The sequence below is a fragment of the Artemia sp. Qi Xiang Cuo genome, chromosome 3 (assembly GCF_049724085.1).
Source record: "Artemia sp. Qi Xiang Cuo chromosome 3, ASM4972408v1, whole genome shotgun sequence".
NCBI lineage: Eukaryota > Metazoa > Arthropoda > Branchiopoda > Anostraca > Artemiidae > Artemia > Artemia sp. Qi Xiang Cuo.
The window spans coordinates 80,207,733-80,227,436 of record NC_142796.1 but is presented as its reverse complement, the minus strand read 5'-3'; the positions used below and the strand labels follow the sequence as shown (position 1 = coordinate 80,227,436).

At 34.5% G+C, this 19,704-nt stretch overlaps 1 protein-coding gene across 5 annotated transcripts in view; it reads right to left on the bottom strand.

Moving 5' to 3' along the window:
- Alr (Evr1_Alr domain-containing protein Alr) overlaps positions 1 to 19,704 on the bottom strand; it is a 160,384-nt gene that overhangs the window by 73,067 nt on the left and 67,613 nt on the right. The window contains exons 1-2 of one of the 5 annotated variants that reach the window (XM_089086627.1): positions 16,658 to 16,680; positions 3,460 to 3,553 (exon numbers count right to left, since the gene is read on the bottom strand). The exons of 2 other annotated variants lie outside the window; for them this stretch is intronic. In XM_089086627.1, coding sequence (XP_088942753.1) covers position 3,460 — 1 coding nt within the window. In that variant the 5' untranslated portion in view covers positions 3,461 to 3,553; positions 16,658 to 16,680. Of the gene's footprint in view, positions 1 to 3,459; positions 3,554 to 16,597; positions 16,617 to 16,657; positions 16,684 to 19,704 lie in introns of those variants that run through there. 2 more of the 5 variants (XM_089086628.1, XM_089086629.1) reach the window with 2 other exon arrangements.

Sequence of the window (19,704 nt, the reverse complement as noted above, 5' to 3'; positions counted from 1 at the left end):
AGCAGCAGTCAAAAGCAACAGAAAAAAACAACAGTTCAGCCTTAGCCTCCATTATATATATTCTATAAAAGAAGCCAAAAAAAAAACTTTAAAATGTATTTTTTTTAATTGTTATCAAAGACCGTTTTCTACAACATGAAAGGCTTTTTAGGAATCAAAAAGAGCAAAAAAAAGAAAAATCAATATAAAAGTCGCCCATTTCAACTGTTTTAAAGGTGACAAAACAGATATAGGCAAAGGGTATTATGAAAAAATTAAGCTTCTAAGTTCAAAGTGATATTCAAAGTTTTTACCCAGATAACTAGCGAATTTTATGATACGGTATTTGAAGTTTTGTATGCAGTAATGCTCGATGAAAAAAACCCACTAATTTTGATAATTATTTATGTTAAGAATGCATAGCTAATTGATACTTCAACTATTATGCAAGGGCTCTGAAACGCCACAGCCATTTCGTTTCTACCAGATTACTACTTCTCTTGATGAATAACGAAGAAGACCAGTTTCCAGCTAGCAAATTGTGAAGTTTTGAACTCATGAACAGGCTCGAATCTGTTGTAAATTTAAGCTGTGAATAGAGAAAGACTGATGAAAACATTAATGTTTGCGGTCAACATTGATCGCACCGGTGGCGCGCCGCGCTGTTTTTTGCCCCACCGCCGCCGGTCTTCCCTCATCGGCACGGCACCGGGGGTCTAACTTTAACTGTGAACAACAAAGAAATCTTTGCTGGATCATTAAAGCTGAGAGAAAGCGGGCCATTTCAGATAGCGTTTACAAAGAGACCTATATCACAAATTAAATTAAAGAGACCTAGGTCAGACGATTACACTCAATATGATCATCCATATATATATATATATATATATATATATATATATATATATATATATATATATATATATATATATATATATATATATATATATATATATATATATATATATATATATATATATATATATATATATATATATATATATATATATATATATATATATATATATATATATATATATATATATATATATATATATATATATATATATATATATATATATATATATATATATATATATATATATGGATGATCATATATATATATGGATGATGAATGTAATCGTGTTTGCAATATACGCTGTACCTATTTCTCATAAACAATTGGTCCAATGCCAATAATATCTTTTATTCATAAATTAGCACATCTCGAATTTCAATGGAAACTGCTGGCCAAATATTAATTATAATGAAATTTCAAATTTAAAGACCAAAATTGATCCCTTGAAATTCTAGATGCGAAGTTAAAAAATAAAGCATTTTTCCGGATGTGTAAATGTAAAAAAAAAGTGTTTCCAGTGGGAACCGAATCGACTAGCATATTTCTTTCAAACAAAAGAAAGATAATAATCAAAAACAAACAATGTTTTATCTAAACGATATTACGTCAAGACTGAAAAATGTTTGATCGCGGGCGTATTGTGAAATTTGCAAAAAGGCACAAGCCACGATTTCGGTGATAAATTTCTTTATTGTCAGCATTATTTTAGGAGCATTATTGCCTACGTCGTGACTCGGCCAATAAAATCTTGTATCTTTATTATTGTTGGTGTAGAAATTGCTTGCTTCTTCTTTCAAACTGAAAGGGAGATATTATTTAAGTGGAGTCCAGGCTCGTCAAAGCAGCAAATAAAAGCCACATATACATAAGTTAGATAAGCAACGGGAGGCTATTTTTCTATGAAATTCGGTTAAATTATAGCCTACCATAATTGAGATTCCATATCTGAGATAGGGACAAGGTGAATATACTCTTCCTTTCCTAAGCTCTTTCCAAATATACTGATCAATTCAATCACAAAAAGAGGTTTAATTTTCTATGGAGCAGGTGGGAGGGGCAACTGTCGCCAAACCCCAATTCCCCCCCCCCCCTGCTTAAATATAGTTTCTTCAAAAATCTTGTCAAAAGTAAGATAATCCTGCATAATTCAATCATACAGAGAAACGGGTCATTTTCTTTAGTATATCTTTGCCTATATGGTATACCCGACTATATAGTTAGTTGGGTATCAAAAGGTCGTATCTTCATATTTGTAAATTTTTTAGAAGAGCAACAGAAACCTCACAACTTTTTTATTTCCCATCCGGTAACCTTAAAAACAAAAACGGATTGATTTTACTTTTGATTTTGAATTATGATAAATTTACAATTATGGAGATATATACCTTTTGGTACCGGACCGACGATATGGCCCATTTTTCATTTTTCATTGTCATTTTCGCTTGATTTAGGAAAATTGGCTCCAACTTTGCCGCCCCCTAGGACTTTGACAAAATTACGCCACAGCTTACAAATGCGGCCCGGCCCCCCCCCCTCCGCACCCAATGGTCCCATGTATAGCCCTGATAATGCATTTCATCGTTACATCAAAGCTTCTATATTAAACCGGTTGTCTTCTCAATTTGCAATTTATCTCCGTGTGGGATTGACTGCTTAATTTACCAGAATATTATTTGAAATGATTTAAAGAATGTATAATAATGGAAAGAAACGTGAAATTCTGATTAGTTGAAATATTCTGGATATTATAAAGTAAGAATTTCGTTGTTTTGGCGTTTCATTTTGATTTTTAGATACTCTTTGGGCTATGTAAGAAACCACCAGGAGGGAGGGGGAGGGCATTCGCGAGTTAATTAATTATTATAATATTTGAAAGGAGCATACGGTAAGGAATTGAGCAGTATTTTACCCTTGTCTGTATCTCCAGTTATGGAATCTCGTATCATGATATTAACCTAACATTGCACCTATATCAACGCAAATCTCAAAGTTGAATTAGAAAATTTAATTCATTTCATTCAGGAAATCTGTATCTACTGGATTTTAAGAGTCATTTCCAGTTAGACTGCATCTCAGTCCCTTTCTCCCTTCCCCCTCCTCTCCCCGTTCCTGACAGAGCCGTTCCAAGGGTTGGTGGCGCCCGGGGAAAAATTAATTACAGCGCCTCTCTCCCGACTCAATATGAGCTAAAATAGCCGAATCAAAGTGAAAAATTGGATCAAAGTGGGCGATTCCCTAGACACCTCCCCCCCAAGCCACGGCACGGCACCCACCCCCCCTAGGAGCGGCTCTGATACCTGGATATAACCTTAGGTTGTATCCAAGAGCTGGATAGTTTTCTCGGTTTTTCGGTATACGCTGTACTTGTTTCTCATAAACAATTGATCCAATGCCAATTATACCAATTGTCGATAAATTGTCGATGTAGTGATGTCAATTTACATAAATTTAGGGGGTGAGGGACAAATTTGTTATTTTTTCAATCCTCTTAATGAAAATACCAAAAAAGGCATTTCCGAGGAAAATGCCACCAAAAGAGGCATTTAGAAACGGGGGGGGGGTAGGGATACCACCTGAATTAACGTCACTGGAATGATGTCAAATTAAATAATGTAACTTACTCGTTAATACAGTCTGGGGGGCTTTTGTTTAAACGAATTCCCACGAAACGTCTGTACTTCAGATGCCATGTGAGGCAGAAAATTGCTGACCCTTCTGCAAGTACACGTTAAAAGTAATTACTTGCTAATAAGATAAACAAAGTCCATCACATTCCCGAACAAAGAAAAAAAAGGTAGAGTTGCCAATTGCCCCCGCTCTATATTTCGAAAATAGTTTTATATATATATAAATATATATATATATATATATACACACACACACTAACATTATATATATATATATATATATATATATATATATATATATATATATATATATATATATATATAATTCCAATAAAACTTCCAATATCTAAACTAAAACTCTTAACTAAATTCTTAAGTAAAACTAAACTAGAGATATAAACTAAAGCTCCTAACTGAAACTAAACTAAAACTCTAAACTCTAACTAAGACTCTAAACTAAAACTCTAAATTATCAAATAAAACTAAACTAAACTATAAATAGAACTAAAACTCTAAGCTAAGACTCTAAATTAAAACTCTAAACTCTAACTAAAACTCTAACTAAGACTTTAAACTCTAAACAAAAACTCTTAACTAAAACTGTAAGCTAAGACTCTAAACTAAATCTCTTAACTACTATAACTCTAACTAAAACTGTAAGCTAATACCAAACTGAAACTCTAAACTAAAACTAAACTATCACTCTAAACTAAAAATCTTAACAAAAATTAAACTAAAATATAACTAACTAAAACTCTAAGCTAAGACTCTAAACTAAAACTCTAAGCTAAGACTAAACTCTAAACAAAAACTCTTAACTAAAACTAAACTAAACTATAACTCTAACTAAAACTCTAAGCGAAGACTCTAAAGTAAAACTCTAAACTCTAAACTAAAACTCTTAACCACTATAACTCTAACTAAAACTGTAAGCTAATACCAAACTGAAACTCTAAACTAAAACTCTTAACTAAAACTAAACTATAACTCTGAACTAAAACTCTGAACAAAAATTAAACTAAACCATAACTCTAACTAAAACTCTAAACTCTAAACTCTAAGGTCTAAACTAGGAATCTTTAAAAAAATTAAGCTAAACTATAGCAATAAATAAAACTCTAATCTAAGACTATAAGCTAAAACTCGAAGTTGAAAATATAACCTAAAACTAAACTATAACTCTAAACTAAAACATTTTTATATGACGAAACTAGAAGTCTAAATTAAAATTCTTAGCTAAAACTAAACTAAAATAAATGTGCAACGAAAAACTCTAAGATAAGACTCTAGGATAAAATTCTAAACTAAAATGTTTAGCTAAAACTAAACGACAAGTTCAAAACACTTAACTAAAACTAAAATAAAATATAACTTACTAAAACTCTAAGTGCTGAGAGTCTAACTTGAAACTCTAGACTCTGAACTATAACTAAACTAAACTATAAATCCAACTAAAACCGTAAGCTAATATCAAACTAAAACTCTAAACTAGGGAGGGAGCAACGGGGGCCCCTTTGGGGGCGCCGGGGCCCTTTGGGGGCCCGGAGGGCCTTTGGGGGCGCCGGGGGGCCTTTGGGGTTGGGCCCGGGGGCCCTCTGGGGTTGGGGTAGGGTTGCCCTTTGGGGTTGGGGTAAGGGACCTTACAACACTGTTAAAATGGAACTTGTGTATTATAACGACCACAGAGTTTCACCCCAAATCATCTTATAAAATATCTCAAACTGTTTCGCCCAAAAAATCCCCAAATGTTTCAAACTGTTTAGCCCAAATAATCCCCTAAAATGTCTCGAATGGTTTCGCCCAAATAATCCCTAAACGTAATTTCTGCGTGTTCCTTTTGTTTTGGCATCACTGCGCTGTCACATTTGATATTCTCCGGAAAAAATTCCCGCGTTAATCTCTTCATCTCTAAGATGTTCTTGGTTACTCTATTAAGGCTTCGATAGAATATTAATTTATCGCTAAGCCTAAAGATCAGAGAAGCCATATTTAAAAATGGAATATCAATTTATCTCTGTCACTAAAGACCATTTATCCCTCAGATCTGAAGATCAACGAAGCCATAATGTTTCCCTCTTGTCCTAGTCGATTATGCAAATCAATTTCTCAGAAATTCTCTCCCCTCGATTATGTAAATCAATTTCTCAGAAATCCATTTCCCCCTCTTGTCCTAGATCAATACATCTCTCCCCTTTAATGTGCATGTGCAAACTTCGCACCAGAGTCATTACACCTAGACAAACAACAACGAATAAATCGACCTTGCCCCATTAGACTCGATCGATAATCCTTGAATAAATTATGTCCCATCAGCGTTAGATTCAATTGTAGATGGTAGCACATGTGTTCGTCCCATAATTATTTATAGCTTTCTACTTAAGGAATTTTTTAAAACTTGAAACTATTTGCAATAAAACACGAACAAAAATTAATTAAAAAAAACTTTCCGAAAAATAAGTTTTTCAAAGAAAATTAAAGACCATTTCAAACTTAAGCTCAGCAGATAAAAATACCTGTTAAAATTCAAACTCAAAACGGCCAGTAATTACTATTAAAGAATAAATGAAACCCAAAACGAACAGAAATTAAATAAATAATAATAGGAAAAAACATATAACAAGTAATAATATAAATGAATAAATAGATCTTAAAGCGAGTAATGATTAGATTGAATATGAAAATCAAGCTTAAAATGGAAAATAATTTTGCTATTGAAGTATAAATGAAACTCAAAACAAATATAAATTAAATAAACAATCAATGCAAACAAACGTACAATAGATATTAATGTAAATAAATAAACAGACCTTAATACGAGTGAAACTTAATTTGAATATGCAAATCAAGCTTGAAAAGAACAAAAATCACTACAAACAAGAGTTTGGGTATCATCTCCTTCTCTTACTGTAAAAGTCTAAAACCCACTCCTTCATTGGCGCTTTACTGAAAACTATATACGTCTTGAACAGTCTTGGAAAGTATAAACAACATCAAACTGAATATTTTATATATAATGATATTAGTTGTTGAAAGATCCATCATTTCAAAAATTTATTTCACTCTATATTCTTTTTTTTGTTCAATGCTTTAAGAACTGGAAAAGAAAATATTTTTAATAAAATTTCTTTTCAGTTAAACGCCAGTCACGCAGTAATTTTTAGTTTTTCATTTACAGTTATGGAAGGGGGCAGCATCCAAACTCTTGTCTGTAGTGAAACTATATTTGTCTTGAACAACTTTAGAAAGAGCTAATAAATTAAATTGAATATTAGATGTATAATGATATTAATTGATGAAAGCTCATCAGTTCAAAATTTTACTATAATTTAATGTTTATTTTCAATATTAAGTACAAAAGACGATATTTGTAATAAAATTGATTTTCAGTAAAGCGCCAATGACGCAGTAGGTTTTAGACTTTTACAGTGAGAGAAGGAAGCGATAACCAAACTCTTGTTTGTATTGATTTTTGTTCGTTTCAAGCTGCATATTCAATTTAAGTTTCACTCGTTTAAAGATTTATTTATTCATTTGCATTAATATCTTTGGTATGTTTGTTTGCGTAGATTGTTTATCTAATTTCTGTTTGTTTTGAGTTTCATTTATACTTCGATAGCAAGATTTTTTTTTTCGTTTTAAGCTTGATTTCCATATTCAATTTATGCATTATTCACTTTAAGATCTATTTATTCATTTACATTATTACTTGTTGTATGTTTTTTCCTATGATTCTATATTTAATTTCTATTCGTTTTGGGTTTCATTTATTCTTTAACAGTAATTTCTGGTCGTTTTGAGTTTGAATTTTAAGAGTTATTTTTGTCTGCTGAGCTTAAGTTTAAAATGGCTGTTACTTTTCTTTGAAAAACTTTATATATATATATATATATATATATATATATATATATATATATATATATATATATATATATATATATATATATATATATATATATATATATATATATATATATATATATATATATATATATATATATATATATGGATGATCATATTGAGTGTAATCGTCAGACCTAGGTCTCTTTAATTTAATGTGTGATATAGGTCTCTTTGTAAAAGCTATCTGAAATGGCCCACTTTCTCTCAGTTTTAATGATCCAGCAAAGATTTCTTTGTTGTTCACAGTTAAAGCTAGACCCCCGGTGCCGCGCCGATGAGGGAAGACCGGCGGCGGCGGGGCAAAAACAGCGCGCCGCACCGCCGGTAGGATGTCGGCGGCGCGCTGCCGGTGCGATCAATGTTGACCGCAAACATTAATGTTTTCATCAGTCTTTCTCAAATCACAGCTTAAATTTACAACAGATTCGAGCCTCTTCATGAGTTCAAAACTTCACAATTTGCTAGCTGGAAACTGGTCTTCTTCGTTATTCATCAAGAGAAGTAAGAAATCTGGTAGAAACGAAATGGCTGTGGCGTTTTAGAGCCCTTGCATAATAGTTGAAGTATCAATTAGCTATGCATTCTTAACATAAATAATTATCAAAATTAGTGGGTTTTTTTCATCGAGCATTACTGCATACAAAACTTAAATACGGTATCATAAAATTCGCTAGTTATCTGGGTAAAAACTTTGAATATCACTTTGAACTTAGAAGCTTAATTTTTTCATAATACCCTTTGCCTATATCTGTTTTGTCACCTTTAAAACAGTTGAAATGGGCGACTTTTATATTGATTGTTCTTTTTTTTGCTCTTTTGGATTCCTAAAAAGCCCTCCTTGTATTAAAAACTGGTTTTTAATAATAATTTAAAAAAATACATTTAAAAGGTTGTTTCTGGCTTCTTTATAGAATATATGTCATGTAGGGTGAGGCTGAACTGTTGCTTTTTTTATTGCTTTCGGCTGCTGTTTTGGATATTATTCATTTTTCTTTTGAAGATTCATTCCAAATTATAAACTGCATCTAAAATCAGTAAATTTATCGAATTAAAAAATACATGATCAGCACTTTACGTGATAACATTTCAATTACAATGAAACAAAAACACTTAATGGTTAATTCGGCATGAAGAAAGATTAAGTGCCAGCTATTTTCTTCGGTAAAAAATGAAAAGCTCATCCGTTTTAAATGTAATTAAATGAAATAATATGCAGATCGAAGTAGCTCCAGGAAGATGTTGAGATTTTCTTCCTTGTTTATTTCTTTGAACCAAAACTAAACGTCAGGAGACATATTATCAGTCGTTGAGACTCGGGATTAATTCTCGAATGCTCGCACCAATTCCCTAATTTGAGAGGGTTACAACCATAAGTCATCAGTTATCACAATAATCAAAAGCCCATGTTTGACTCCTACCTTCGCTCAAAGCTTCAGTTACGATCATTTCCATTGAAATCTTTACAGAGATGCTTTTTAAAATAGCTTTCAAGAGTAGTTAGGGGTATTTACCCTTTTTTGCTTTTCTTCAAAGCTTTGAAAAGAGTGTTATAATATTCCAAAAGTTGCATTTGTTATATTTGTGCATATTTTTGGTCATCATTTTTGGGTTGATCAAATTTTTTAAACCACTGTAGATCCGTATGGACGTTGCAACATCTAGTACCCTGAGGTCATAAGACTGTCAAAGACTCCTCCTTGAACCTCCCAAATTGAAAGCTTTTATTATGACCTGGCTTTTAATTTAAATTTAAAAACAAAAGAGACGAAAATTAACGAACAAGAGAGTATTGAAGAATTATGGTATGCATAGTAATATTTGGCAGGGAAAGTCACTGGTGATAAATCGCTAGGGGTGGCACCGTGATTCTAAGGGATTCGAGGATACAAATTTTTTGTCGGGGGGACGCATAGATGTTCGAGGAAATACCCGAAAATTCGGGGATAGAGCAAGCCCTGCTTGATTTCTAATCAGGAAAATCGAAATACTAAACCACACGAGAAAGAAAAGCTTTATTAACTATTAGCTTAAAACAGTAAGCTAATATCAAACTAAAACTCTAAACTAGGGAGGGGGCGCCGGGACCCCTTTGGGGGCACCAAGAGGGCCCTTTGGGGGCACCGGGGGCCTTTGGGGGCGCTGGGGGCCCTTTGGGAAGCCGGGGCTCTTGGAGGCCCGGGGGGCCTTTGGGCTCGCCGAGGGGCCCTTTGGGGGTCCGGGGGCCTTTGGGGTTGGGCCCGGGGGGTCCTCTGGGGTTGGAGGTAGGGGGCCCTTTGGGGTTGGGGTAGGGGACCTTACAACACTGTTAAAATGGAACTTGTGTATTATAACAACCACAGAGTTTCACCCAAAATCATCTTAGAAAATGTCTCAAACTGTTTCGCCCAAAAAATCCCTAAATGTCTCAAACTGTTTCGCCCAAATAATCCCCTAAAATGTCTCAAACAGTTTCGCCCAAATAATCCCAAAACGTAATTTCTGCGTGTTCCTTTTGTTTTGGCATCCCTGCGCTGTCACATTTGAAATTCTCAGGAAAAAATTCCCGCGTTAATCTCTTCATCTCTTGGTTACTCTATTAAGGCTTCGATAGAACATTAATTTATTGCTAAGTCTAAAGATCAGAGAAGCCATATTTAAAAATAGAATATCAATTTATCTCTGTCACTAAAGACCTTTTATCTCTCAGACCTAAAGATCAAAGAAGCCATAATGTTTCCCCTCTTGTCCTAGTCGATTATGCAAATCAATTCCTCAGAAATTCTCTCCCTTCGATTATGTAAATCAATTTCTCAGAAATCCCGTTCCCCCTCTTGTCCTAGATCAATACATCTCTTCCCGTTAATGCGCATGTGCAAACTTCGCTCCGGAGTCATTACACCTAGACGAACAACAACAAATAAATCGACCTTGACCCCATTAGACTCGATCGATAATCCTTGAATAAATTATGTCCCATCAGCGTTAGATTCAATTGTAGATGGCAGCACATGTGTTCGTCCCATAATTATTGATAGCTTCCTACTTCCTTATTTAAAATCAAACTTAAAAGAAATGAAATCTTCATCAGGGTATCAAAACTGGTATCAAAGTAACAATATCAAAACGAGAAGAGCTTGCTCCTTTTAAAACCAGCCCACTTTGGAGTTTATCCAATGACCCCTTCTGTTATATGAAGTGCGTCTGGCACACAAATAAATGGATTGCGCGAGGATGGTAGTTTCCTTCCGATCTCTTTTTACTCTTGAAAAGTGAATTACAACTTTCAATTTCCAATCAAATGAGCCCTCTATGAAGTTTATACGAGCATCCCTTCCATAACAACCATATATGCCGCCAGGGCCTAAGGGCGTTACTTACGACGCCTGCCTCCGGGCCTTGGGGGTTGCATTGACACAGTTTTTCTTACCTGACCTTTGAATTATTTTTAATGAAATGGCTATTTTAAAAATTCTATTGGAATGACTTGAGGAAAAAAGGGTGGTTGGGGGGGGGGGGGGGGAGGCAGGGCTAGTTGCCAGCGGATCTTTTTTGACTCTGAAAAAGTGAAATAGGACTTTTAATTTCCAATCAAATGAACCTTCTCTGAAGTGTATATGAACATCCGGTTTACAATAACCATACACGCCCCCAGGACAAGACTTACAACGCCTACCCCCTGGGCCCTGGGGGGTGTGTTGACACCGGAGTTTTTGTTATCTAATTTTTGAACATTCTTTAATAAACTGACTATCTCAAAATTTGTAGAGGATGGGTTTGCGGGAAAAAGGGCATGGGGGAGGGGATAGTTACCCTTTAAAACTCTTGACTCTTAAAAAGTGAACTAGAACTTTCAATTTCCAATCAAATGAGATCTCTATGAAGTTTATACGAGCATCCCTTTCATAAGAACCATGCATGCCCTAGAGAGGCATAACTTAGAACGCCTTCTCTTGGGCCCTGGGGGGTTGTATTGACACCGGAATTTTTCTTATCTGACATTTGAACTGTTTTATTTTTAATAAAATGTCTAGCTCAAAATTTTATCAAATGGGTTTGGAGAAAGAAGGAGTGAAGGGGGGGGGGGGCTAGTTGCCCTTGGATCTCTTTTGACTATTAAAAAGTGAACTCGAACTTTCAATTTTTAACTAAATGAGCCCTCTCTGAAGTTTATACGAGTATCCCTCTCACAAGAACCTTATATGCCCCAGGGCCTAACTTACAACACCTGCCCCCGGGCCCTGGGGGGTTTTGTCGACACCTGAGTTTTTATTATCTGACTTTTGAACAATTTTTAACTGAATAGATATCTCAAAATTTTTATCGAATGCATTCGGGAAAAAAGGGGCGTGGGGGGGCTAGTTGCCTTCCAATCTCTTTTGACTCTCAAAAACTGAACTAGAACTTTCAATTTCCAATCAAATTAGCCCTCTCTAAAGTTTTTACCTGCAACCATTCCATAAGAACCATACATTCCCTAAGGCATAAATGACAACGCCTGCCTTCGGGCCCTGGGGGGGCTGTGTCGACCCCGGAGTTTTCGTTATATGGTCTTTGAATTTATTTTAAAAATGGCTATCTCAAAGTTCTTATCAAATAGGGTTGAGAAAAAAACGTAGTGGAGGGGGGGATGGGTGCCCTCCAATCTCTTTTAACTCTGAAAAAGTGAACTAGAACTTTCAATTTCCAATCGAATGAGCTCTCTTTGAATTTTATAGAAGCATTCCCCCCAAAAGAACCATATATGCCCCCAGGGTAAAACTTAAAACACCTACCCCAGGCCCTGGGGGTTTGTGTCGACACTGGCGTTTTTGTTATATGATCTTTTAAATATTTTTAACAAAACAGCTATCTCAAAATTTTAAGGACCATATATGCCCCCAGGGCATAACTAATAACCCTTGCCCTGAAGACCTTGGGAGGGAGTGTCAAGCTTAAAGATATTATTTCCAGAACTTTCAACTACGTTGAACAAAATGGCTATTTCAAAATTTGATTGGATGTATTTGGGGAAATGATGGACGTGGAAATGGTGTTAATTGTCTTCCAATCACTTTCGACTATTAAAAAGGGCACTAGCCATTTAAATTTCCAATCGAATGAGCCTTTTTCGAAGTTTCTACAACAACACTTTCTGTAAAAACCGTATATGCCCCAAGGGCATAATTTACTACCTTTTCCGTGAAGGCTGTGGGGGTTTGTCATCTTAAAGACCTAATTTCTAGAACTTTCAACTACATTGAAAAAAATTGAAATTTTGATTGGATGTGTTTGAGGAAAAGATGGGCATGAGAGGGGGTTAGTTGCCCTCCAATCCCTTTTGAGTATTAAACAGGGCACTAGCCCTTTGATTTTTCAATCGAATGAGCCCTTTTTGAAGTTTCTACGACAAAGCCTTCTATAAAAAGCTTATATGCCCCCAGGGCATAACTTAAAACCCTTATCCTGAGGGCTGTGGGGGAGTGTCCTCCTCAAAACATAATTTCTATCTAGAAATCAACTACGTAGAACAAAATGGCTATATCAAAATTTTGATTGGATGTGTTTGGGGAAATTGTAGGCGTAGAAGGGGTGTTCGTTGCCCTCCAATCACTTTTGACCCTTAAAAAAGGCACTAGAACTCTCAATTTACAATTGAATGAGCACCCTTTGAAGTTTTTACGACGACTCCTTCCATATGAAGTGCGTCTGGGAAAAAAATTAATAAATAATAAAACATTATAGCCGTATGGCCTTTACTATAGGCAACGCTATAGCATTGCCTCTGATAATCTTCATGGAGCCAGACTGCTCAAAAACTTAGGGTCTGATATTTCACTGGCTAACCGGTCAACCCCCAAGAGTTTATTCCAGCTCAATTAGGTTTCCCCAAGAGTTGTGTCTGTCAAAATTTCTTTCAAAGGAGTCAGGTTTTTAGAGACAACCTCCATGGGCAACCCTTTCAAGTGGGGGTAGATTATCTAACAAAGTTACTCTACAAATACAAAGTAATTACTATCAATGAATAAAATGAATAATCACATAAAACATAAAGATAACATAACCTGCTGAATCAAAAAAAGAACAGAAACTAAAACGAACGATCAGGTCGAACTTAAAACAAACAGAAATTACAACAATTAGAAGTAGGGCAACCGTCCCACAAACCTTCTATGACCAGAGCATCATTTAAGATTTACTGAAAACCCTTTATATTTTGAGAACAGTATTTTTTTATTTATCATAAGATTGACGACAGAAAAAAAAAGAAATAAAAAAACAGAAGGCTAACCAAGGATTACAATATGATTGGTGTCTCTCCTAACAGCTCTCTTAACAGCTTGAGTTTTATTTGCGCTTTATTAAAAACAGTAGGCTGTGGATTTTGGACCCTACAATTTTAACTTGTCACAGTCTTGACAAAAAATGAAAAAAAGAAAATCCCCAGGACGATCAAGATTACTAGAAACATTAATAGAAGTAACTGACTGTCTGCTATATAGTGATATTAATTCCTAAAAGCTTCAGCAATTTTGACATTTCAATGTCACCATTAAAAACAAGAAACTGTCAAAACCTATTTAGTCTTCAGAGGCGCTTTTTTGGCCTATAAAAAGTTTGTGGGGCAAAAGTCCTATTCCCGTCTGTGGTAATTTTGTTTATTTTAAGTTTGACTTGATTATTCACTTTAATTTCTGCTCGTTTTAGCATTCATTTATTCATCTATAGCAGAATCTTTTATGTTTATGTTAGTTAGAATTGTTCATTTTTATTTTTGTTTGTCTAAGTTTGATTTAAAGTACAACGTCATTTCTATTTGTCTTAGGTTTTAATGTGATTCTTTACTTTGTTTCAGAAAACTTTTTTTTTGTAAACGCACTCCAAATTTAGTTTCGTTCGTTTCTAATTTACACAGTTTTATTATTGGTCATCATTGGGATTTTTCTTCTTTTTTTGGTCTTTCTGCTTAACAATTAAAATGCTTGATTGTAATTTAAATTTTGCACAAAATTTCTACATTCAGCCAAAAATTTCCAATCAGCAGTAATTTTGTGCTATAAATTTTTAATAATAGTTTCACCAAGGAATTTCAAATAGGGAGGTAGGTTGTTATTTGTGTGGATTTAAAATCTGCATAATTTTTGCTATTCTACAGGGCTAAAGCCATCCTTACCCCCATCATTAAGGGTGGTTGTGGGAAACCACCCATGAATATACAAACATGCTAAGCTACTATTTTATTAAAGAACATTTTTATGCTATATTTTCCTGCAACAGTTTACTTGTTTGTTCAAATAAATGCGTAACTGGGTCATTCATTAAAAAAGCTCGGTATTTGTTTACAAAAATAGGGCTTCACGCATCAATACAGCAGTATTTGTTTCCTTAAATTTTAGTCATAAATGAGGCTCCTTTGGTCCTGGAATTTTAGGCCATCTACATGGCTTGTAATTTTAAAGCGGGTCAATTTAAAAAAGCTTTTACATGCTAAGAATTGATACAACCAACTTCTTAATCTCATTGTCCGCTTTGAGTTCCTCTTGGTCCAGCCTACCTACCCTAACAGTTCATGCCAATAACCAAAAATAATGCTTGATCCTTTTGGGGTTGCACGAATCAATATGACCCATTTTTAAACTTTTTTCCTAGTTTCATTTGTTCAGATACACATGCCTAGAAGTTGCTATACAATCAGATACAAACAAATTTGGACCTATTTTGGGTATCATGAATCAAGACAAAGATTTTTTCCCAGCACATTTTGTTTTAATTGAAATCCATTGTTTCTGTCTGCATTTCCTGTAATATTAAGAAAACAACATTTTAACTTAATTTTCAGTTATCAATTTTTTTTCTCTGGCTTTAGTTCTGAAAATGCAATTCATGTTATTTGAATAGAATTTTAAGCCATATCAATGATTTGTTTTTTAAATTTAGGAAATGTCTTTGCATATCTTTAAAACCTTATAAATTAGGATTGAGCAAAGTTGGGAAGCTGAAAACAATTTTGTTTTACTTCATTTAAGCAGAAGATCTATTTTGCAAAGTTTCACTTTTATAAAACACAGATGTTTGAAGGCCATCAAAGGTCAGAACCCTCTAGAGGGAGAAGGAGTGGATGTAGGTACTTCAAAATACCTTCCCAGGACATACTTTAGCCTGTACACCCAGTCCTGAAAGTTTCATTTTCCTAACCTAACCCCTTTCAGAGATGGCCAAAAGTACCTAAAGTAGAATTTTACCAAAACTTCATATGATGCTTTTTTTATGCTCTTTCATAATTCATATAAAATACCTTCAGGGCCCCTTAAGGGGCTCAAGATGCAATTTGAAAAAGAAGTGATGGTAAATATTTACCAAATCACATTATTGAGTGACAACTAAAGTGAATATACCACTAAATGCCTTATTTTATGCTCTTTACAAATATAATAATCATTTTTGTCAGAAATGAATTTTAGGCCCTACCCCTATATTTACCACTTCAGGGTACATATTTGCACATTAGGGGGGTGGGGGTAATTTTATTTCAGATGTAAATGAGAGGTAAGTTTAAACTTTCCCCCGCCCCTCTAATGTGCAGATATACCTAGGCCTACTCTGAATTTGTATATATAGGGGTGGGGCTAAAATTCATTTCTGACAAAAATAATTATTATATTTGTAGAGCATAAAAAAAGGCATCAAGTGGTAGGCTATATTCACTTTAGTTGTAAATCAATATAATATGATTTGGTAAATATTTACCAAAGTGATTATTCAATTATCAAAGAGTATAAAAAAGGCATCAAATGATATTTTCACTTTCATCCTAGCTAAATTATAGGGCCACCTAGAAATTTACCAGCAAATGTTATTTGCAATAGCCTAGGGGATTGTCACAGCAAAACTGACATTAGGCCTATTTTTGAGGAGTTTCAGGATCTTTTTAATTTTTTTTCAATAGCATTGTAACATGAAAGTAATAAATACTTTCATGTTACTTTACCATTTTTGAATAAGGTACAAATGCCATTTATTCTCATTAGACAGTTTTTTTAGAAATATGTTTTGTTCTAGCTTGCCTCCTACTGAAGAACCACTAATCTAAGCATCTATCAAAAGACCCTTGAGTTTCCTAGCTCAATTATCCTAGATATTCATCTAAAATAGCCAATTAAAAAAATAATAGCCTAGGCTGGGTCAAGCAATCGCTTATCCTCAGTGCAACAGGCCTATATAAAATAACAGTTATAGTAAAATTTTGACAAAAATAAATATGAGCTGAAATATTCACTAAGGGTTTTTGCAGTATTTTGTAAATCAATAGTAATTTTCACAAAATTTAATACTCAACCACGTTAAAAACCAAGTTTTTCCTACTTAAATTTACACCAGTGAAACAATCAGGGCTTCCGCTCTCGAATCTTAAAATTCGGGGTGTTTTCGGGGACAAGGGACAAGTCGAAGATTCGGGGAATTTTCGGGGAAAAACAAAATGGAATTTTGTTGCGAAAATTTGGGAGCCAAAATTGGTTTTAGCTTCGTTTTCAGACTCAATAGGGCTTGGATCCGCGCAGTAAATAAAGTCTTTAAACAGAGTCTTTAAATAAAGTCTTTAACAGAGTAAGTTTTAGAGTCAGAGCACGGGGTTGGAAACCATAGCTGAAAACACTTATTGCTTATATTGCGGCGAAAATTTTAAAATTGTCTTCAAAATAGTGAACTGTAAATACCAGTGGCAGTTTTTCATGAAGTCATTAATCTCAGTAATTCATTAATAATAATTAAAAAAAAATATTTTTTGCGGTTTCTAGATAGGTAAATAAACAAAATTCAACTTATAAGTAAGGGACAACATTAAAACTTAAAACAAACAGGAACTAAATTAAAAAAGAAAATTTTAACTTAAATTAAAAAGGGAATTTTTACCACAATTGTTGCATTACTGGTTTGTCATGCTGATTCTAAGGCTCTAGGTGTTTACACCCCCCAGAAAATCCTCCCGTGGAAAAAAACGGCAAATACCCCCCTCCCCCCCAAAAAAAAACACAGAAAATACTCCCCTGTTGGAAATACCCCCCCAAAAAAACACAGAAGTACCCTCTCCCCCTTTGGAAAATACCCCTCGGAACATACATTTTTTTCATTGTTTGTTTTTACTATGCTTTCCTTTCTTTTGGTTACCTAATAATTACTATATAGTCACCGATTAACCACCGTCCCTCCCTCCATCCCGACGGCTGTCAATATTCCAAATATAGTAGCCTACCTATTGCAGTCCCATAATGAGACCCTCATAAAAAAAAGAGACTCTCATTTTTCACGGTAAGAATATTGTATTTAGGGATAGTTATTAAGAAGAAATGCAGTTTTACCACCACCACCCCTGCCCCAAAAATCCCTCTCTCCCTCCGCAGAAAACACCACCAAAAATTACCCCCCTCCCCTGTGGAAAATAAGGTTTCCCAATTTAAGACTGTTATTTCATTTTTTTTTAGTTTCGTTGAAAAGTGCCAAGGAACAGGAAAAAGAGCAATTTACACACCAGAGGTTTATTACAAATTAAGAAAAAACGCAAATCCATTTGTGCTGAAAAGAATTTGGAAAGCCTTATTTTCCAAGGGGGAGGGGGGTATTTTTCGGGGAGGGGTATTTGCCGGGGGCATTTTCCACGGGGGGGGGTAATCACCGGGGGAGGGGGGTAAGCACCGACCACCAATTCTTACACACCGAATGAAACAAAAATTTAAACGGTTAGAATTCCTGGAAAAAAGATAAATTCCTTCAATGTATCACGTTTTCAAATGCCCACAACCAAAAATAGCAAGAGAAAACAAAAATTAACTTACGATTCGGCTTTTAAAACAATTCTTCTTCTCTAGAAGTTCAGTTTCAAAACCTTAATTCCAACTTCTAACTGAACGTTCCGTACTTCCGTTAAACCCCTTCAAGTATAATTCTTGACTAATCTTGTCAAGATTGTCTTTACCACGAATGATGTAAATGTGAAAATGTTATAGCATTCGAAACACTACATTCAGGTCGAAATGGTTTAAACTAAATTCAGGAAAATGATATTTTTATGAACATATGAAGAACCGGTTATATTTAGATTCTATCAGTCTGGTTCTTATGCAAAGTAACACAGAAGACGAAAATTAATGAACAAGAGAGTAGTTATAAACTATGGTATGTAAAATAATATTTTCTAGGGGTGACACCATGATTGAGTGATTTTCGGGGAAATTTTGGGGATTCGGGGAGAAAAAAAAATCGGGGAAACACATAAATTTTCGGGGAAATCCCCAAACAATACTCGTCGGCGGTAAAAAATAATTTTCTTTCCGTTTCAAATAATTTTCATTGAAAATTTCATTGTTATACGTTGAGCATGACAGGTCTGAACAAAAGCAATTACGGTAGGATTAACAGACAGTTCGCGGTAATAAACTATAATAAAGGAGCGATGCGGACCGAAACTCTAGTAAGAAACAGAGTCTTGATAACACTAGATACATAAAAATACGAATTTTGATGCTTACTCAAAATATATAAAATTCATCAAGTTTATTGTTACCGATCAAAAGTTACGAGCCTGAGAAAATTTGTCCAATTTTCAAAAATGGGGGGGGGCACCGCCAAAACATCATGTGATTAAAATCACACTATCAGATTCAGTATACCAGAGAACCCCGTTGTAGAGGTTTCAAGCTCCTATATACAAATTTGTGGAATTTAGCATTTTTTTTTTATAAAGGAGATATCAAAGATGCGTGTTTATTTATTATTAATTTTTTTTTCCCAGAGGTGATCGTATTGAATCGAAGCGGGAGGGTTTATTTGATTGGAAACCAAAAGTCTTTGGGCCATTTTTAAGCGACCAAAAATGCTGGAGGTCAGCTCCCCCCCCCTCCTCCTACGTTTTCCCCCTAAATCCACCTGCTCCAAATTTTGAGATAGCCATTTCGTTCAGAATAGTCAAAAGATCTAGTAACTTTGTTTTTTAGGATGATTTGACCCCGATCAGTTCCCAGCTAAGTTCCAAGCTATAAACTTTGCTCATTGTCAAGGGCGCCGGCAGAAATTTTTCCAGGGAGAGGGAGGGCAACGCCAATATATCAATGGTGGTTGGGTGACAGGGAATATATTACAGGATTTTTTCCTATGAATAAGTTTGTTTTTAAATACTTTTCGGAAAAAACTCTCAAATAAAAAGAGTAATTAAATTGCCTGCAAAATGAAACAAAATGCAGTAAATTTTAAGTCCGCAAGGAAACTGGCAAAGGGAACAATTTGTTTAATCAATAATATATTAAATTATAATGCATTTAATCTTAAAATAAAATCAAACTCAAACCATAATAACAGAAAGATTGCTTTTATAGATTATTACAGATGTAG